The sequence below is a fragment of the Amphiprion ocellaris genome, chromosome 8 (genome assembly GCF_022539595.1).
Source record: "Amphiprion ocellaris isolate individual 3 ecotype Okinawa chromosome 8, ASM2253959v1, whole genome shotgun sequence".
Lineage (NCBI taxonomy): Eukaryota > Metazoa > Chordata > Actinopteri > Pomacentridae > Amphiprion > Amphiprion ocellaris.
In genome coordinates this window covers 30,993,429-31,015,377 of record NC_072773.1, presented here as the reverse complement: position 1 = coordinate 31,015,377, position 21,949 = coordinate 30,993,429, and the positions used below count along the sequence as shown (strand labels likewise).

Sequence of the window (21,949 nt, the reverse complement as noted above, 5' to 3'; positions counted from 1 at the left end):
TTGCCCCATCTGGAAAGTATTGCTTGTGTATACGCGTACACACAAGAACTCTTTCTCCCTCTCACATACTTATGTATGGTACATTACAACAAAGCAATTTACTGCTATCAGTGCTAATAGAGGATACAGAAGGCGGAGTTTAATAAGAGTAAACCACTAACAACACAGGTGACTCCAATCTGATACCTTCCCTGAAGTTATTACTGCTAATGACCACCATCAGATATGGCAGATGGGCCTGTTTTGATTCACATGTGGCTAACATTGCAAGAACAGGCTGAACTGAAATCAAACTCCTGTAGGTTGAGCCACACAAACGGACATAAAGCCAATGCTAACAGAAACAAAACAACAGAAAAGACTACCAAACATCCACAAAGATGCACAAAATGACCAGAAAGAGTTTAAAATTGATGAAAACAGATGAAAATTTAAGACAAACAGGTGCAAAATAACTGCAAACTGAAACAAAACAACTACAAAGATGCACAAAAACAGCAGGAAGTGTCCCAAAGGACCACAGAAAGACTGTAAACAATTTCAAAAAGACAAAAAATAAACACATAGATGTATAACTGAACAAAACAAACACTGAGATCATCTCAAAACTAGAAATTGTATGAAAATAATGGAGCTCTGAGTCTGTTATTAGCAATTTAACAGAAAAAAAAATTGGTTCAAATGATGGAAAATACTGCAAATCTGATTCCAGGGATTGAGCATAGATTATAGATCTCATGCAATTTTGTTCTTATGCAGTGCAATTGTGTTTTTTAGTGTATGACTGTGTTTTTCTGTTGTATGCTGCTAACCCAAAGAGTTGCTAAACTGCCTTCTGATGCTGTTTAACAATGACAATAAATATCTGTTCTATAAAAGTTCATTCAATTTCAATTACATTTAATTTGAATAGCACCAATTCACAACATATGTCATCTCAGCACTCAACATATCAAAAAAAAAAATCTAATCAAATGCCTTTATTGTCATTGGACATAGGTACAACGAAATTTTAAGCGCATCTCCTTCACAGGATAAAACAATAACAACAGATAAAGATAAAATATGTGAATGAAAAAATATACAATGCAAAATGTATATTATATATGTATGAAAAAATAGATAAATGACATATAAAGAAATATTGCAAACCCACCCAAAACTGCACTGTCCATGCTAAATGTATAGGTTCAAGAGTTATTGCACTGGGATTTATTCACATATTTTAAAGAACAGAATACCCAACAGTCCAAAGCGGCCTTTGGATTCCCTATGAGCAAGCAGTCAGCGACGGTGGGAAGGAACCAAAAAATAAATAAAAAACTTCAACGAGAAAGAAATGAAAGCCTTCAACAGAACCAGGCTCAGGGAAGGCAGACATCTGCCTCAAACAGTCGGGGTGAGAGTGGGGATGAAGGGGGTGGGAGATGGAAAGAGGGGCTGGGGTGGGGTATTGCCTGTGTAAGGCTAGATTTTCATTAGTAGGACACATGTGGCTAAGGAGGCTGTTTTGAATGTTGCTGCACAGAAATCTGAGACGTTCCGTACGAACAATCAGAGCTGGAAGGTTTGACTGGTTTGGTGAGGGCCTGTGTTTAAATAGCTGCTGGTTCGGGGTCACAGTGTGGTTTGTCACTCAGTGCAGCTGGTTCAGGTCTTACCTGTTCGTTCTCTCCTCTCTGGGGTTTCTGTGGTGGTGGCCTGCTGCTCCCAGTCCAGCCCCTCTGGCTCCCACTGGCCCTGGACAGGCCCCTTCTCCTCCTCGCTTGATGGGAGGTCTGCCTCACCCCCCTCTGAGAGCTGCACACAGAGATGCCTTTGTCAGCCCTGCTCTCAAGGAGGAAGTGATTGTAAGATTGTACAGAGTACTTTTGGTCACAGAACCACAAAACAATATACCAGTGGCTGACTTTTTCCACAATTCCCTGCATCTTTTTCATCCATTTCTCCATTACGCACTGAACAAGAATGCAATGGAAACGAGGCCCCACTTTTGCCACAGAGCTTGTATAAAAACAGCTTCTCAGACAGCAGTTTCAATCTGTATTTAAAGCCCAGCAGCACCGAAGTAGAGGTTAATAGAGGCAAGCAGAGTTATCACTCTTCTGCAGGGATGGAGGGCGATTAGATTCACTGTTGTGGTTTTCACCACTATCTGCCTGGGAGGAAATGATTTATCAAGATAAACATTTTTCAAAGAGAAAAGAGGTTTCAAAGATGAATCTGCTTGACTTTCTGTTACACCCTGACCTCTGCATGTTTGATCTCAACTTCTAAAAGTGTCAAAAAATACACACTGTGGGTAAATCAAGCTCATTAAATAGAAATTGAATACGAACACTATTGGTTTAGATGAGAAGAGTTTGAAGTGGTTGATTCAAAGAGTGATAAGGTTGATGTGGCTGCTGTTGCAACCGTTTAAAATGATTTGTAGTAGTTTCTTTTCAGCTGCATAACATCAGAATTTGCATGAAGAAGAGAGAGAGAAAAGAAAAGGGCAGAAGGGACGAGAATAAATTTGCACGGTCACAGTGAGGCATTAGACCTGCATGACTTTGTTTATGGTCAAATGTTTAATCACCACTACTCTGCTTCCTGTTCTCTGAAACATCCAAAATTCCTGCCAAGCACTGAACAGAGACTAGCAGCCCTTCCATCCCTCTCTCTCTCTCTTTCTCTCTCTCTCTCTCCCCCCTCTGTGCTGGTCTGCCTTGACCATTTTAGGTTTATAGTCAAGCTATAGCGATGACACAAAATAAACCTGGTATGTAATGATGTTAGCCGAAGATAAGTCACACGCCACGCTCTGCAAGCCCCGAAAACACCTCCATATGCGTCTCTTGCTGGTTTTTTTCCTGCCCTTTTTGAATTTGTGGCATTATGCTTTCATATAAACACACAGTAAATACACAAACGGATGTCAACGGAGCCGGCAGGACAACAGAGTTACACCTCACCCACTGTTGATTGGGCATAGCCACAGAAGTAAGCATGTCAGCTATGGCTCCCAACATCTGGTCAGTGCGTCCCTGATTCTTCTGCAGAGCCTTCATCCTCCCCAGTGCCAAACAAAAACTCTCCACTGCTGTTGCGACCTTGGATCTCCAACTCGGATGCGGCGTTCGCCTCTCTGTGTCCTCAGTCTGTCTCGTCCTCCTGTTTTCTGCTCCCTCCCCGCCGCAGATTGGACCCGAGCCCACCTCGTTCTACCCTGACACACAGGAAACCTCATGCATGAGAGTAATTGATCCAGGAAGAGGAGGGCTGCTGTCTGTCTGGGCCTGGGAGCCTTCAGAGCTCGTATTTCTCCCACAGGTGAGCTGGCTGCAAGTGTCTTTCTGGCTCAGTCTGACTTGTGCTCTCAGCAGTAGCTTGTCCTGGAAGCACAGGTAGAAAAACTTCTGGGGCGTCCTTTTGAGTGTTCTGTCATCGTCTTGTCATTCTTGAAATGAGGAGATTGTTCTGTGAACTTGGTCTTCCTCTGTCTTCTCTGAAGGCTGGAGTGGAGAGTGGCGACTGAGCATATCACCCTCCCTGAAATCCTCCTTTCTTGTTCTTCATTGGCTATAGAGGATCACCACCCCCTCCCCAAAACCTCACCTCCCTCCATCACTCTTTCTCTTCTTTCTCTTCTTCCTCTTTGTCTTTGCTACCTGAATTTTCTTTCCAATCTCAAACTATCTCAGTCTTTTCTTTATCTCATTCTCTCCATTTTAGTTTTTTTCTTTGAACTATCGTGGCACCCTACACTCTCTCTTCATCTTTACCCAAGTCTCCGACAGTGACACATGGATTGTGTGAACTCTGAGCAGTAGGGCAGCCCCAAATAAGGTATGAACACACAGCCCATGAAGCTTAACTATTTAGGAGACTGTCACCAACAGCGCGCACATTTTACTCAACTTCTTCAACCGCCCGAGTACTAATCAATCAAACTGTTTGTTTGTGGTTACTTTAATGATTATTTGTCATTTAAATCTTTGAGGCTGCAGGCCACGTATGCACATGTGTGTGTCTAACTTGCAAATTTTTCATTTTTACTTTATTTACCTTTATTCAGGTTCAAAGGTCGTATAATCCTACCGAGGTTTCTATGAACTTTTGATTTGTCTCTGCAGCGTTTAAATTTATTCTTCCAGGGGACATCTGTCAATTCTATTTTTTGCACTTTAGAATTTGCATCACATTACTCAGACAAAAAATACAAATTGTAAAGTGTTAGCGTCCAAACAGTTATATATTAGCACTTAACATGAAGGATGATGAGAATTAGTTTGTTTTTTCATGTATTGAGTCAAAACCTACAGTTACTGCAATTCATTCTGAGGCAGATGAGCATGTCTAAACAAAATTTCCAACCACTGCATTCAGTAATTATTAAAATATTTCAGTTTGGACAAAACATGTAAACAACAAACCCACACTTATCATGACATCCAGCGTTGCAAAACAAGCAGAGCAGTGACATAACCAATAGTTCAGAAACAACAGACAATCAGCAGAGTGATTTTAAAAGAGCTTCAAAAAGCAACTGAAATATTAAATGAATGGTATTTGATATTGAATGTTGATTTGAGACTAATAAATGCAGACATAATTGAAAATTTTCCGAATAACATCCAGTGTCTGTTCTTTATTCATTATTTCTTGTCATTTCTTGGTTCGACACAATGAGTTATGAGCATGAGATTATTCAAAAAATCTTGAAGAGTAAATGATCATTCATGTAACATATAAGGCTGACATTTTATCATTTTTGAGAAAGAAAGTAAAGTTTGGACAAAGCCTGTAAATCCTCAGAGCAATTATTCTCAGTTTTGGCATCCAAGCTGAAGAAACACCACAGTGTTTGCAGTAAATCAGTGTCTGCATTTTAACCAAGTGGAAACTCTGACCCGCACTGTTCATTTATTACTAAAGTAAATCTTTGTACAACTGCCAGCAAATTAGTATAATTTTTGATAGACTTTTATTAATTTTAATTCAGGAACATTTTGGACAACATCCAGGTCTTATTAACCTCCACTGAGTCTAAATGCAGCCTCAGATCCTCACGCTGTCCTGTTTTGGTCATATAGAGTCCAGGTTTTCGCTTTAGTTTTCAATGCTTTTCTCTCATTTTATTCCTTCACTCATTGGGCATTTACTTCTTTTTAAGAAAACCAGATGTAGCTCAGAGAAACAAATTAAACGCTGGAGCATAATCTTATCAGGTTCCAAATACAAAAACAGAATAAAAGCAAATAGAAATCCAAGAAAACACATCACAGGATAATTAGCTAATGGTGGCTGAATACTTTTTAGCTGCTTCAGTTTCAGGTTCCTGGTGTTTTGCAGGGTAGATTAGAGCAACGCCATTGTTAATCTCATTGTTAACACTTGTGCTTTTCTTACTATGACAGATTAAAATGCCTGCTGTGAGAAGACCTTCCAGTGTCAAATAATGACAGTAATTTTGAATATGAAGAAAACATAAGGCAGAAATACAACAATAAGTTTAATTAAAATGGCACAGGTTGATTCTCCCCCAATTGAAGCTTATCAAAATATTTTTTTAAATACATGAGCATTTTAAAAAGCAAGTAACATCTAAAACCTTGTTTCTACTTATTTCTTTGGGCAGAAATTGTATGTGTTCCATTATATTTCTTTATAAAACCCCTGTGAAGACCACACTTGCAGCCATCCAACCAGGAATGTCAGTAATCCCAGTAACTGTACTTTAAGTTGGAACACTTTCATACATATACAAAAACACAAAGTTCTATTTGTAGCACGGACATTTAGTTAACTTTTATATGTTCAGCACTGGATTATTTTTAAAGTTGCACTAATCTTTTTGTCTTACCAGTTCTGTGGTGTCCAGTCTTCTGCAGCTGTGGTCATCTGACAGGTTTCAGCCAAAAGTTGTCTTCAGAGGAGCTCCAGCCTTTTCTACCACAGCTGCCAATCAGACCATACCAAGCACCTGAAACGTCAAGGGGTGGACCAAGTTTATTTGATGTAAATATTACTTTTTCACTTGATTTGTGCTTGGTATTTAGAAATATTGTGGGTTTGGTTGTTAGGATTCGTTAGATTAAGTAGACAAATAGTACTGTTTTGTGCTTTTTGTTGTTAGTTCAGATGTAAGAGTTTTATGTTGCCACTATTGTGTGTAACTGGTCTGACCAGTTTATATAGTCTCCCCTTTTGTTCAGTGTTTTTCCAGTCTGTTATGAGTTTGTTTGATCAGTGAGATGGGTGCAGAGTTATTTTGTTGCTTATAGCCTTAGTTAAAATTATTTTATGGGCCTGAATTTACTATTAATTTTTGTAACTTTCTTTGTCATTTTGATTGAGGTCAAAACCCTGTTTTGAATTCAGCTGTGAGTCTTCGTGCTTTGCAGCTCAGTCCCTCACAATCCCTTAGGTGAAAATCAAGTTTTTCTCTTTTAAAATGTCCATGTGGTGTTTTTTATTTGCTGAAAAACACAATATCAACAAAACAAGAACTGAAGGCCACGGGTGAGCATAAACACCTTGAAACTGCAGCGTCAGAAACACAGACTTCCAGGGTTTCAAGAAACAGTTCTTACCTTCGATATAGTTTTTCTGTGTTTTACTCATCTTCGGGGATTTAAAAAGTTACAAAGTCAGGAGTAAATGTAACAATTTATGACACTGGAAAAAAAATGTTCTTCTCCCAGTGATTCTCTGGTTGGATCAGTTTACCCTGTGAACTGGGTTTTGCATTTGACACTATTGTATTGAATCATTTTCATTTCAGTGACATAATTTTTGCATCTTGTACCTTTAAGACTCGTGGCAGTATGTGAAAAAAAAAGATGCCTATGTAGTGCCTTTAAGAGAACAGGAGGTTTGATGGTATCGGTTCCCAGGATTAATATGTATTTCTTGAGGAATACCTTTATTAATGCATGTTTTAAAGTTGTTTTAAGTTGTTTGTGGCCTGAGTTTCATTCTAGCTGGGAATTTTTGCTGCATGTCCTCCTTTCTTTCTCTCCTCTCTTTCCTGTTTCTCTTTGAGTCTTCGTGCAATAAATATTTTTTTAAAAAAGTAATGCTGCCAGATACCAGAAAGCTTATGTAAGAAGACTCTTTAAGGAGACTTTCTCTGAATAACCTAGGTGCTAGGTCTGGAGCAATTTAATTCAATTAGTTAAAGTAGCCTCCAAGATTGTACCAAAACCTGTACAGTTATTCTTTAGGATCCTAACTCCAAATATAGTTTAAAAGTGTGCATGATTTGCATTTATAGAATTTAGTTTACATTCGTCTCCCATTTTCTTTATGTGCCCTACAGACATGTAGGTTTCACAAATGAAGGAAGTTGAGATCTCACAACAGCCGAATAAATTAGTACAACTTTTATCAGGGCTTAGTTCAATAAATATCTGTCAGCTTTGAAGATCTCAGAGAAATGACTGGTGCACGAAGAGTAAATATGTGGCAACACAAGCAAAGTGATTTTGTTTGGAGTTGGAAGAAGCAACAATTCCTTTCAACAACTACTTCATACAAGGTTTCCACAACATTCAGTGGCTCATCTGGCAAAACCAGACCTTTCTGCAGCACAGAATGATCTGGCTGCACTTTCTCATCCTTCTGCTTTAAGGGGGGGAAAAAACGCTCTTGTCTGTGTAGACTTTAACCAATCACGATCAATCTTTCCCCTCAAAATGGACACTGGGGAATTGTTTTGTTGAAACATTTGCAAGGAGAAAGGTGAGTGCTGTCATTAAAATGCTTAATTTACCGAAGAAAAATAACCCATCAGGGCTGCTTTGCAGGATGTTTCCTGTAGTGAAGAGGGTGTGAAAGCTGTGATGCATAAATAGCAGACAGGGAGAAGAAGCCATTTTCTGGCAAATGGAAGCCTTATAACTGCAATATACATCTGGTGAGTCAGACGATTCACTAAAACTACAATCCAGATGTAGATGGCTACAAAAGCAAAGAGTAAGGCAGAACCTGTGGAATAATAACGTAGGAGGGATGTTTCTGATGTTCCAAATAAAAAGGGAACTCAGAATTCAGAGAAAAGTCTGTAAAAGAAAGCAAGAACAACACTGTAGGGATAAATCTATAGGGATGCATTGACAGTGTTTGTGTTGTTACTCTCACTGCCAGAAGTGGGAGACAAAAGTTCTACACTGAGGGTTTAATAAATTACACATTGTCTGTATATCCACATCTTAGAAAGCAGAGAGATTAGTATGCTTTATACTTTCAGTCTGATATTTCCTTAAATTAACCCAGCCCTTATTTGTTCATTCCTGCTCTGAACAAATCATGTCTTTCAGCACTTGTTACCAGATTTACCCATGCCTCAGTCAAAGCACAAACAACACAAACCTTCACTTCCCATTGTAATAACTTTCCCTAAATCACCCAGAAATCCTCCTCTTTGCCGCGCATGAAAGAGTTCAGCTGTTTCCTTCCTGTTGCCTTCCATTCACCTGATTCCAGAAAGCTTTCAGACAAAAAGCATAAGACCTTTATGTCTTTGGCCACATAGATGGAAATAATATAGCAGATGCTCACAGTCTGAGCAAAGTGCTGGTAAGATCAGTCCTGGAGAGGCTGCCAGCAGTCTAATATTAGCTGAGCACATGGTTGTCTTTAGAATCAGTCACTAAGCTGGCTAAACTTAGTTCACTGCGTCCCAAGCCTCTTTCCAAGTTCTTTTGCTCCACCACTGACTTCTGCTGGGTACTGGGGCGTCTGGGGAGAAGTTGGGCTGCCTTTTGCAGTGATGAGTGAATGACTCTGTGAGGAATTTGCAGAATAGGAAGAAAATAACTCTGACCCTAAAAGGAAAGTCTGAGTACTATTAGGAGGTGGGGAACAGAACAAAATGTTCTTTAACCCATACATCGAATTCGTAATAATTTGTCAAACATGTTGGATTTTCTTGGAGAAACCAGAGCAATGACTTCTGAGACAAACTCAGAGTTTGCTGCATGTGCTATGCTGCCCTCATCTGGTAAAGCAGGTTGACCTTTCTTGTACATCTGAAAGGATAAAGGAAAACACTGAAAACACTCAATCACTACTCCGCCCTGTCGTGCCAAACAGACTTCCCTTTCCTCCGTATTATTTCCTGTCAATTTCATTTCTGTTTTGGTCTCACCGGCTATAATCTTTGCCCCCCAGGCATGCCCTTTTCTACTCTTCCTGTGTTTCATATCAGTAAGGAGCTAAGACCCACCTCAGGCCCTTGTGGCTAAACTTAGCACCTTCTGAGTAATGGGTCATGATAGTGTCATGCTCCAGGTCTGATCTGATGGTTTGCAGCCTGCAGGCGCCCTCTTATAAGGAATTGCCTTGGGCATTTGATGCGATTTAGTGGGATTATGATGTTGGAGGTGTGTCAGCTTCAGCTGGCTGCTATCAACAACATGCCTCTGTTTGCTAACTCTTCACAAAAGATAAGCAACTATAATTCTCAGGATCAAAGAGCTTTTGAATGACTGTCCAGTTTATTACAATGGCTTTAGTCAGTCGAGACGGGGCTCTACACCGATGCATATCTCATATTGAAATAATGTCACTTATTAAAGGGTGAGGATTTGATAATAACTTGTTAAAAGTGTACTGTGGACATGTAAGTTAGAAGCAAACAAGATGTACCTTGTTATAGGTTTGCAGATCTATTTGGAGGGGATGCTGACAGCAGCTGTAACCTACAGCGAGGATTAATGTTGCAGTCATGAGCTGTCTGAACATCCTGCTGAATGACAGCACATAAACTTCATTCTTTGAGTGCTGCATTTCCCAGTTTGATCAGAAGGAGGCAGCCTGCATCCCTCTAAGAGAGAGGAGTGGTTACATAAGGCAGGACCCAATCAAATACACAAAGTCAGGGCTTGGGTTTACCCCAATTCAATATGAGAGCTAATCTGTTTACATGCACCTTTGGTACCATGTGATTGAGTCATTGATGCTATGAATAAACCGGGTAACACGATATTCCTGTCCACATATGAGATTTGTCCCCCTGAACCGAAAGCTTGTGGTCACAGTTTAAACAGTGGAGTTTAAGCCAACTAAGCCAGTACAAAATTAACCAGGTTTACTTATAGCTACATTATAAGATTAATCTAAACTATAATGCAGTAAAACTCTCTGGTATTCTGTATTGCATTCACATATTCATTCACTTGTAGATCAATTTTTCTCATTTTGTAATATCACTGCTGAGTGAACACACATATGATTTAGATTTCTTTGGGGAAGTAGACTATTTAAATGTGCATGTGGCACCTTATCAATGATGGACCAATTCATTTTAGTGCATTTATAAACTTCTTAATATTAATAGCTCATGATTTCTGCTCACATTCACAACTTTCTGCACATTTGAAACATATCACACATATCTTTGTTTGACAGTGAAAAAAAAGAACCCCAACTTTGCTGGCAGCATTGTTGCATATGAGTAAATGTTAGTGTTTTTTCAAAATAAAAGTCTGTCTTTTTTCTTTATTTCACTGAGGGAGGAAAGGTGCATATTCTAAACACTGAGGGGTACATATACACATATAACTGTAACACAATATATGGATGGTCTCATTTGAACTTCTCCTGTACATTATTATAGTAATTAAATGTAGTGCAGTGTGAAAACTTTGCAAGTTCACTGTGTTTTTTAAACCTCTTATCGTGTAAGGATGCAGGCCTTGCCCATTTTCACAGCATCTATATGCACGCACAATAACTGTGCTATTGTGTGCATAGCATCTTGTGTTTGCGTGTTTGCGTCCATGTGTTTCCAAGCATGTCTCCATGTGTGTCATCCCTGTCATGGGAATAATTACTACCAAGGGCCCCCTGGCTTAGAGCAACAGCAGGGTTAGTTTGCTGTCCCTGCAAAAGGATTTTCATGGGAAAACAGAGCACAGACTACCATCACAGAGACACACTGGAATAATTCAGGCAGGGGGTCCTCAGCAGAACAGCAGATTTGGGAGCCACAGCCTCCATGATTCAGTCACAGCACTTTTTTGGACAGTTAGAGAGGCTTGCTCTGACACAACAGACGGGCAGCACAGAGCTGTGGATGTGCAGATTCTGAGAGAGTCGTGGAGACGAGTGAGAGAGCGGAGAAAGAGAGAGCAGACCAACTCAACAGACTGTAAGGAGAGCAAGGTTGGCTGCTGTCTGTTTCTTTCTCTTAATCCTTAAATCTTCTGTAATCAGGATGAGGAGGAGAGAGCACGTTGCCTGACATAGGGCAGCAGAGTCTATGTTGGGACCTGACTGATGTGACAACCTAACTGGCCAGTAGGAGGAATGGAGGGAGGGGAAGGATAGATCTGCCATCAGTTCGGGAAACTTAACCAGTTTCTATTACACGCCAACAGGAAGAGTGGAAGAGCAACATAAGAGGATGGTTTAACTACAAAGACCAAAGCCAAACTCTGAGAAATAACAGAAGAGGACTAACCTATGGTTGGATTGTTTTAGGGTGAGATTCTGACTGTTATTATTTCTTCTAAGATTCTGTTACTTTGCTTTGGCACACATAGTTGCTGACTTCACTGTTAAAAGGCAGCTGAAACAGCTCATATTTAAGATTCAGAGGAAGAAGAAGCCTGGCCAGATTGTAAGGTGTTGCTCAGCAGGAAGTGTAGGCCGCAATGGCAGAGTTAAAGTAGCAGACTTCTATGTTTGTGCAGGAGGGAGAGAGAGAAAAGATCTGTGTGATAGTGATCTTCATTCTCCTGCATGACACAGTCCTGAAATGCAAGCATATGCTTGTGGGATTAAGAGAGTTGAGCAGTTCCATGTGGCATTTGACAAAGGCTTAGGCAAAAGACACAATTACTTTAACAATTTAGAATTAATGAGACTGTCAGCAAGTATGAAGCCAATTCTGTGCAAATAACTATTTGTGAGAATACATGCCTAGTGTGTGTATGGTTTAATGATGTATGCAGGGCCAAGGCAGATTGATGGCTGAAGCAATTAATTCCTTACTGAAAAGACTGAACAGTGTTTTGCACGTTTAACTCATCACTTATGCACACAAACACTGAGCTCTTTTTCCTTCTTACTCTTTAAATCATCAGCAATTAAAAGCAGCCTTCTCCTGCGTGAATCTTAGTCTCGACAGATAGAGCCACTGATTGTTTGTATGGATGATGTTTGTATAGTTTGTTGATTTATATGCAGAAAATCAAATTAGTAACCACTGGAAACCCCAGTGTACTTGTACTGCAAGGCAGTGTGACAGTGTTAAGGCACCATGACAGATGCTGTCACTAGACTGTCCTCCTATTGCTTCCGGCACCATATGGCCTTTCTCAACCCAGTACACTCCTCCTACTATGCCTTCATTCACATTACGTTCGCAGACTGAGCTTCCTTGGATCTACAGCAATTCTTCATTCCTTGATTTCTTGGTTCTTTTATTTCTTTGTAGATATATACTTCTATACAATTTGAGCTTCAGATGTCATAGTTATACAGAAATTATTTTTTTTACTATTACTGTTACTCATTTTCGTTCTCTGCTCTATGTCTAACCGAAATAACAAATAATTGACTGAAAGCAGGTAGTACAGGGAGGTTGCTTGCGTATCTTGTAAATCAGAGACTTACGGATCAGGCACTCTGACAAGGAGGGCTGAGGTGAAGTAAAGCTTCTCATCCTCTTTAGGCATCATGCCTGCTAGACAATTCCTTTTCAGATCGCTAGATCAAATTAACATGCTTCAACAGTTGCTAGGATTTTGCTTTTGCTATTACAGTCAGATATGAACCAGAGCAGGACAAAGATTATGAGGAGAAGAGACCATACCTATTTCTAAATGATGCAGCACAGAACAAAATGCAGTTTCAAAGATATGCATTTTGCACACAAATTTTTTCAGTCACCATCATTTTTCATATTAGGATGAGCATGTTTTTAACCTAAAATAGAAACTGCAATATGTCAGGTTATACCACAAGAATTTGTTAGAGAAGGCTTTTCTTCTGTCTCTGTAGCAGGTTTTATGACCAGCAAAAAAAGAAAAATCGCAATCCAGTTAACTAAACTGAACTTTCCACTGTCTCCATTGTGTTGAATACAGGGTTTGCCTCTTCTTATGTTTACTGTGAGGGAAACAAATCTTGATAATGCAATTTATTCAAACATTACATCTTCCCTTAGCAGTAATATGTGGTTGTCACATAGATAAAAAATGGGTCTTATCTAGTAAATCACGAAAAATGTGTATTTTTTTTCATTTTGTGTGCATGATAACTGTGTTGTTTTACTGTTCCAGATATGGGTGTGTGTGCAGCTTGAAGCCCAGGTGTGACTCCAGGCAGAAGGGCTTCCAATGGCTACTGGAAACGATGATCCACACCTGGGCGACGGCCCATCCGAGAACTCAGAGATCACCACGGATGATTCTGACTCAGGGAGTGTGCTTTCTGATGACTCAGTGCTTCCAGACATTGAAAGGGATGTAAATTATACCGAGCCGGCTAAAACGCTGTTTGAGGCCTGTGCAAGGAATGACACCACATCTCTGCGAAGCATCCTGGAGAGAGGAGTCATGAAAGAAGAGGCCATGGAGCTAAACATCAACGGCAGGGTGAGATAAATTTCATTTTTCTTTTAATTACACAAGGAAAGTGGCTTTGACACAATTCCAGAGGTATATATTTGCGCAGCAAAAAATCAGTCTTTCTTTCCACCAGAATGGACTGATGGTGGCTGTGGGGAAAGGCTTTGTGGACATTGTCACTATGCTATACACATGTCCATTCATAGACATCAACCACCAGGATAATGATGGCAACACGGCCCTCATGATTGCTGCCCAGGCAGGTATGTCTGAGGGTGCATTCACCGCACAACCTCAAAATCTTGTCTTAAATCTGTCCTAGAATGATATCATAATGATTTTTTTTCAATCTAGGATTCATCACCATCCTTAACTACATCCTTAACTACTACTCTGGTGTGGACACTGAGGTCAGGGATCCTCGTGGCTTCACAGCCCTAATCAAAGCAGGTCTGCAAGGCCGAGAAGAGTGTGTGTGTAGCCTGCTAATGCATGGTAAGTCTGGAAATCTAGATGTCTTACTAGATAAAATCTCAAATGGGTGGTGGTAGCTCAGTGGTTAAGGCTTTGGCCTACTCATCTGAAGGTCGGGGATTGAAGTTCCAGCACCATCAAGCTAGGCCCTCGACCCTATCTACTCTAGGGGTGACTTAGCCGCTGACCCTGTTCTGCTAACTGAGAATATTCCCTATCAAAGTAGTATATGCATTTTTTTAAAAAATCGTATATCAAGTCCTTATAGACAGTCAAAATGCACTTAAAATGGTTTGAGAGAAAACAAAAATATACAGTTGAGTGGGATGACAATTATGGTATACACTTAATGACCAGGGAGAAGCATCCCAAAAACTATAAATGCTGTATATATATATATGAAGGGTTTTTCCTGGACATTTGGCGTTATTGGCTACACACAACAGTAAGAATGAGTGGTGCGAGAGCAGTAAAAGCAATCACTTAATGTTACCTTATTTGATAGAAATCTATGCACTTTCCTATTTTTCTGCTTGTTTTATGTTACATAATAGACTTTTTGTTTACAAAATGATCTGAAAAATGTTCTTTCATCAAACTTAATTTATGTTTGAGTGAAGGAAACTTCAATTCACACGACTTTTGTTAATTCTCTCTTCTTAGCATTTTGATGCTGGTGACTTTTCTTTTGCACTGGCTAAAATGGGGATGACATAACTTTGATTATGCAGGAAAAGCCTTGTGCATGTAATATACAGGGTGATCCAGGACATCTGATCCATGAACTAATCTGGTCTTTCTCTGGGCTGTAGGGGTTAGTCCTGTATGAACTGTCCAGGTACACCTTTAAGGTGGTGCAGTAAAAACTCCATTTACTCTCTATTTAAAGCTCAGTTATCTCAGACGCAGAATGACGGCATCGGTCCACAATCTAGTGGTGCTTAGGGACATCTGTGGAATACAAATATACATGTGGTGGACTTAGATTTGTTTTAAAGCTTTGACTATCCACCACGTAGTCTGCCATACTCTTTGAAAAAGACAGGGCCGACTGTCCTCCAATAAGGGATTAAACTGAATTATTACAACCAAATGTTTGTCAAGCGAGTTTGCAGGACTCGCATTATCATAGCATTTTGCTTTCCTCCAACTGCAATCTATATAATATTCCACGGTGCAGTGAAATGGCCTGAGTTGTTTGGCGGACCTATGCTTGACATCTACTCAGTGAGTCCAAAAGTGACCACATGGTGGAGTGATTTTGCTGAACTGAAAGACTGATTGATTCCTTTACGTCCCATACCCTCCAGTAAAAATTTACTTCTCCTTGATTTCGCTGTATTGTACTATTTTCTCCCCTTTCTGGTGTGCAGGTGCAGATATTAATACAATGGATCTGGTCCAAGGCAGAGGTCTAAAGGATTGGGTCCTTAGGACGGGAAGGTTTGAAACTCTGACCAGAATACGTCGCCTGCAGGGTCATCCTGTTGCTGAGCAGTTCTGTGGGAGCTACGTTCCTGAGTGGCCTGAGCTGAAGCAACTAGTAGCAAAGGCCACCGCCACCAAAACAGCCGGTCAGAAGCTAAGGCAACGCCTAAAAGACAGTCTTAGTTTCAGCTTTCCACATGACCCCCAGGACAATGGGGTGATGGACCACATGGTGCGGATGACTACAGGCATCCACAGCCCCCTGGTAGCTACTGGTTGTCGTCCACTTTGTCCCACTAGCCCTCCAGAAATTGGCAAACGACGATTTGCTGTACCTGAGCTGCTTAAAAAGCACAGTGTTAAAGAGCTGGAGGAGAGCACAGTGTCTCACAGTAACGGTTCCATCCATTCAGCCTCTCCCACGGGTCTTTCAGCCACCTCTGTGACTCTGACCTCCTGTTGCCAGGAATCAGAGCGCAGGGAAAGCATGACGACAGGTGGCATGAGAAGCTTCATTCCACGAAGCATGGCACACAGAAACAGCATCTTCCCCTCAGGCTGTATTCCAAAGATTGAAGTGACAAAATCTGGGGAGCCCACTCCAAAGAAAGAGAAAAAGAAGAAAAGACAGAAGGGCTACCTGGAGCCTCCAGTGTGGAAGTACAAGGAGGCCAAAGAGGAGAAAAAGAGGGAAAAGAAGCAGCAGCAGGAAAAGGAAAAGGAAAAGGAAAAAGAAAGAAAGTCAAAGGGGTCAAAACATTCATCAAGCCAAAAATGAGTCCATTCTCTCTTTTCCATAGAGAATTTCACTGTGATAATGTCACATATTAAAGATAACTATGTGATTACAGTGAATCTAATGTCAGTTTGAGCAAGACACAGAGGAATTGTGAAACAATTTTGGAAATGAGCAACTGACAAAATTCCTGGGTGGTTTTGAGCTTTGGATTGGGATAACGTGAGAAAACTGGAGTGACTTACTATTTGAAAAATGTGCAAGTTTAGATATATACAGCTCTATGTCTGGCTGTTTATCTCCAGCCTGTCGGATTAATAGGTTTAATGGGGATGCAAAGCCATTTGCAAACACAATGCAATGATGTGAAATGACAGTATTTGATTTTAAAAACACTGTACTTTGGTGGTGATTTTACCAATCTGTGTTTTGTGAATGACTTCAAAGTAGCATACCATGATGGTATTTAACTACAAGGTAACCAAATAGCCAGTACGGTACACTGTATATACTGTATGTGATGAAATGCCTTCAGGAAATATCTCCATTCCAGAGTTAATGAGTGTCATAAGAGGCAAGACATCTGCCTGCACTATCTGCTCTAAAGGACACTATATATCGTAGCTGCATCGTAAATGACCCAGAACAAAAGTTGTGACACTGAAGGTTCTTCACTGTCACACATTTCAAGGTTCGTCAAGCTGCTTCCTAAAAGCAATCCAACCTTTGTTCTATGCAACTAGCATCTACCAGATGCCTTTAAGTCTTTTTAACTGAAAGGTGGAGTACGTGACTCTAATCCAATACACTTTTTAAAAATCAAATTCAGCAAATACCACCTTACGGTTTAGAGGCTATCAGTTCTGATTCTATAAATAGGAAACAAACTGGCTCCTATTGAACAAGACAACATCATTCCAGCAGGTCATTTGCAATTTCAAAGTCGTGCAAATTCAGGTTTCTGCACAGAACGGGCCAAAAGGAGGCAGGAGTGAGAAACCAGGAACGTCCAAGCTATGCAAATATGCAATCTAGCTAAACGTCAATAATAGATTTTCGTTTCTAGAGTCACAGACTTCACCTTTAATTCTAATTCTCCAAATCATTTTGCTGTGTCATACAAATGATGTTGGCAAGATGCTAAAAAGGGAACTGAACCATATCGTTGCACCATCATGTTCAATAGTAAAAATAAAATAAAAACTGTCAACTGATATGCAAAGACAAATACACGTCTGCAGTCTACCGCTGCTTTATGCACTCTGATGTGCTACTTGGAAACCAGAACTGCTGCATGCAATTTTATTTTCAAAGAAACCTATAGAAGACCTCTCATATGCAGAGTTATCTGTGAATGCTCAGGGAAACAGTGTAACGGACATTTTAACATCAGGACATCTATCGCAATAAGAAATGAATTGTGGCGTTCAGCTTGCATTGTCACATTTTTAAATATTCTGTGTATAGGTCAATTAAATAAAACAATAACTAATAACAGCAATACATATTCTAAGAATGATTAAATATATTTGATTGTGTTTAAAATTATATGCATTTAGATACTATTTAAATAAAATAATAATAATTAGAGGCTCATTTCTGGGGTAATTTCAAGTGAAATCAAGATGCTCCCAAAGCTCAGGTCTTCTGCATCTTTATAAAAAGAGAGACAAATGGAAATGTGCTTGTACATGCAAGTTTGGAATAAAATTACTGACCTATGCAAGAGAAAGTGAGTTTGCTTTTATTCCTTTACAGCCAACTAAAAGTGAAAGCAGCAAAAAATCCTGTATGTTTTTGTGCTCGATGCATTTAGAGATATCTGGTTAATGAAACAGAAATAGATGTCAAAGTTACCTATTCAGCTGCGTGAAGCATTTTACTTTTTATCACCATGAACTTATACAGCTACATCTGCAACCTTGAAATGTTTAATTGTATTAACCGGCATGCATGTGACGGATGACTGCCACCTAACCTTGATTAAACTTTCACAATAAAGTTACTCTGAGCTCCTTAAGCAAGCCTGTAATGCGCTCTCAACAGTGGCATGGAGTGACTTTTGAACCCGGGCTTGTAATCTTTTAATCCACTGTACAGCATTATTACGTAACAATTAGCTTTTATTGGGGGTAATCTAAAATCAAAATAGTTACTTTGACGTGCTGGAGAGCATTTCTTAGATTTATCCCAATTAAATCAATTTAATTGTATGTATTTCATGTTATCATTAAAAATGGTGGAACCCAATTTGTTTTTCTGGTCCTGAGTGAAACACTGACACGTTACATTTTTAGTGCTGTGGCTGACTTCCTCTGCATACAGAGAGGAACTTGGTAACTTGAGGTCAGCTCTAAAAAAAATACCTGTAAAGAGTTCAATGAAAGACCACGTTCAACTTTTAACCACGTCTATGACAGCAGATACGTATCATCATAAATAGAACCTGATGGTGCAGATTTTGACTTCTGAGAATGAAGTACGAGTATGACTAAAGTCAGCAACATGTCGTGTTATCCACGGCTAAAATATATTCAACAGTAAGTGCAATTCAAACCAGTTGTCTCTTCTCAGTTTGCCTTTGGAATATCACATTTCTTCTACAACAAATAGAGGCTCTTTAGGAAAAAACACTTAAGGGAACAGGTGGGGATCTTCAAATCACAGAGATTAGTGGGAAAGAAAAATAAGCGTTGATTTAAAAAAAAAAAAAAAAAAGAACAATTTGCCCTCTTTGCTACATGAAAGCTGATGTGAGAGCTTCCAGCTGTGTCTACAGCCGTAAGCCAAAACGCAGAGATTACAGAGCCTGAGAACAAGAAGGGGAATTTATATGAAGACGTCTCTTTCAGGCACTGCTGAATGAAGTGTTGTCACGTAACGCAGTCTCTCTGGCATCTAAGAGACAACTCTGGATTTGACGCACTCTGGCTGTCACAACTGCTGTGACAGAGTAGCGCTTGAGCATCTAAGTGTTATCTTTAATTTGAGAGGGCTTGGAACCTATGCAGCAGTCACCAAATACAGTAAAGTGAGGTATTTCTTAATATATCCTGAAGTCACCCTCCATTGAAACAGTGCTTCTAACTTTGTCTCTTCACAACTTACACAAGTGTGATGTGTAAACACATCGAGAACAAACACTAAGATTAGACTTCTGTCAGCTGTAATTCATATTTTTGCAATAGCAATGTGTAAGCATGTGAAAACAACGTGACAAAGCAAAAGAGGAAGTTTGTGGTGATGAACCTGCAGGGAATTTTAAACTTTCACCACCTCTTCCCTCTGTTTTTTTTTTGTTTTTTTTTTAAAGCTATATAGTGAGTTTGTTTAGCTGTCTGCCAGCAAATCTACTGTATTGGTTCCAGTAGTGGAGAGTAATTAAATACTTAAGAACTGCACTTCAATCCATTGAGATACTTGTACTCTATTTTATACTATTTAACACTGGCATTCCACTACATTTCAGAGGAGAATATTGTACTTTCTGCATTTATCTGACAGCTTTAGTTACTGGTTGCTTTGTAGATGAAGATTTTACACACTGGATAATATAACAACCCATTCTTAAATGTTTTGTTTCCCACCTTTTTGGCTTCTTATGTGTTGCAAAAAGCAGACAGGTTGAGATTTCAGAGTTAAAAAGCTAAAGCTATAGGTAAAAGCTCCACCAATTATTCATTTTTCCTTCTAAATTTCTCACATGGTTTCATGTCAGTGATCCAGGATCTCACCAAAAATGAAAGATTATAGAAAAAGCCCAGGAATAAAAGCAGTTTTAGAAAACACTTTCTTCTTCTTTGTCTTGTAAAACTTACAGGACACAAGACAAGTGCTGACTTGCAACATTATCTTATTATATCTTTTATCCTTCTTTAAATGTCCATCTTGTCAGGGTTTACAGTTATGCACCAAACACCAGGCATTCCCCATATGTGAAAACCAACTTAACAATAAAACTGTGATTCTGATTCCTAATAATATGCCAGAACTTTGTTTTTCTTCTGTCCTTTCTCGTCTTTCCTATCCCTGTATATAAGAATGTGTATAATGTAGTTCAAACTAGATTATTAATTAGGCAACACGCGATGTATAACAAAACCATTTATTTAGGTTGAAATGTCGTGCTAAATTACCAAACATGTTTGACAGTCAAAGCATGATCGTAACAATCCACATTTTGTTTTATTCATAAACTACGCTGATATCTAAACACAGAATTATAGCTCCACCCTTCCGAATGTATGCGCGCTCCCGCGGCAGGGGATACACTTTCTATCGGTAACTACTTTAGCACGACACCGGCACCGTTAAGAAAATAAACATTTACTTACCGAACTATCAGTCCTTTCAGTGTCTGCTGGTAGAATCAGCCGAAGGCAGAAAACTGGTTAAAACAAGCCAACGGGTAGAAAAACTATCTGTGGAAAATGTTCTGCTGCTCCACCGATTTAAAAAAAAAAAACAAACAAACAAAAAAAAAAACAATTATATCAGAGTTAATCCAAACGAGAACAGAGTTTACGGCGAATGAGCGTCTGGGCTACCTCCTCCATAGGACCTGTCAATCATTCCAGAGCAGACTGTCGGTCAAGTAACCCCGCCCCCTGGCTTCCCAAAACTTTAACACTCTATATAAAATTCAGTATTGATTTATTTTAAGATCGGCCACCTGATCTCTCGTTTTGACCATGAAAGCTAAGGGAAAAAAATCATGAGCCGTAGAAAAGCAGTCTATCAAATTTTAGTTTTTCCCGTGCGTGATGAATTGGGGTCTATAGAGCCAGAGCTTTTTGGAGCCAGGCCCTGGCGGACGGTGTGATATTGCAAGTTTTTGACACTTCCGGGTAGGATTCATTTTTGGAGCCACACGCTACGTCCATCTTTATATACAGTCTCTGCTCGCTCCTGGGAGACGCACTGGATCATAGCTCGAAACGCATCACAACCGGACCAGCATGCAACGCGGATAGACAATGAATGGGATGCGGGAAACTGCCAGATCTCGTGGACATGTAGCTTTAGATCCAGGTGGACACTTTTTATTGGACAGGCAGTGTAGAAAGCAGAGGGGGAGAAGTCTATCGTTTATATCCAGTCAATCAGAAAACATTGTCAATGCGCATACAGAGAGAGTCTTCTTCCTGAAGGGGGCGTGGACAACAGCAGCTCTGCTGTATTTAAAGCTAGAGAAGCTAAAAGGGCCTGTTTAGAACAAAGCTAAAACCGGGGGTTATACAGTCATGGTGAAAGGAACCATTGTTGTAGGATTTCAGCTTGAAAAACTGAAGGACATAGTCGGGGAATCATTGCATTTTTACTAATTAAATTCATTTGTTTAAAAAATGAGTACAAAACAGGACCTTTAAAAGGAATCTGATATGTCAGTGTTGTGTTGACAGCTTCTTTGTGCTGCCCTCAAGTGGGCAAATTCTTCACTTTCAGTTTTTTTCTTTAATAGAAGAAGTCATAACTTACTTTTTGCAGAAAAAACACAAATATCACAGAAATGCAGTAAAATTATTAACAAAAAAACATCTAGTGGAATCTAAATTCATATCTGAATATGACATAGTAACTGAATAAAAATTACTTATATGCTTGCAGGGTTTCTTTTGCGTGTTTTGCTTACATAAATATGTTTGTTTGTCAGTGGGGTCTTTGAAGCACATTCCTGTCAGAGCAGCAGACACGAGTCCACAGGGGAAAAGGAAAATGAGAGGTTTAGCAAGCAACAGGAAAAGCG

At 39.7% G+C, this 21,949-nt stretch overlaps 2 protein-coding genes across 5 annotated transcripts in view; one reads left to right on the top strand and one right to left on the bottom strand.

Moving 5' to 3' along the window:
* Positions 1-3,493, bottom strand: part of arhgef25a (Rho guanine nucleotide exchange factor (GEF) 25a) — a 50,597-nt gene extending 47,104 nt beyond the window's left edge. For 2 of the 4 annotated variants that reach the window (XM_023283820.3, XM_035954598.2), the window contains exons 1-2: positions 2,958-3,493; positions 1,662-1,800 (exon numbers count right to left, since the gene is read on the bottom strand). In XM_023283820.3, the coding sequence (XP_023139588.1) occupies positions 1,662-1,800; positions 2,958-3,053 (235 nt within the window). In that variant the 5' untranslated portion in view covers positions 3,054-3,493. The remainder of the gene's footprint in view (positions 1-1,661; positions 1,801-2,957) is intronic. The other 2 variants (XM_023283796.3, XM_023283804.3) reach the window with 1 other exon arrangement.
* A 7,712-nt stretch (positions 3,494-11,205) lies between these two features.
* On the top strand, positions 11,206-17,935 carry ankrd33aa (ankyrin repeat domain 33Aa). Its single transcript, XM_035954501.2, has 5 exons — positions 11,206-11,473; positions 13,278-13,592; positions 13,699-13,828; positions 13,920-14,060; positions 15,413-17,935. Exons 2-5 carry the CDS (start codon positions 13,335-13,337, stop codon positions 16,243-16,245), a joined length of 1,362 nt encoding a protein of 453 aa, XP_035810394.1. The 5' UTR covers positions 11,206-11,473; positions 13,278-13,334; the 3' UTR covers positions 16,246-17,935.
* Positions 17,936-21,949: the final 4,014 nt, after the last annotated feature.

Coding starts and splice junctions, on each gene's coding strand:
- ankrd33aa (XM_035954501.2), top strand. CDS start 13,335: ATGGCTACTGGAAACGATGATCCACACCTGGGCGACGGCCCATCCGAG. Junction 13,593..13,698: donor AGCTAAACATCAACGGCAGG/GTGAGATAAATT, acceptor TCTTTCCACCAG/AATGGACTGATGGTGGCTGT. Junction 13,829..13,919: donor CATGATTGCTGCCCAGGCAG/GTATGTCTGAGG, acceptor TTTTCAATCTAG/GATTCATCACCATCCTTAAC.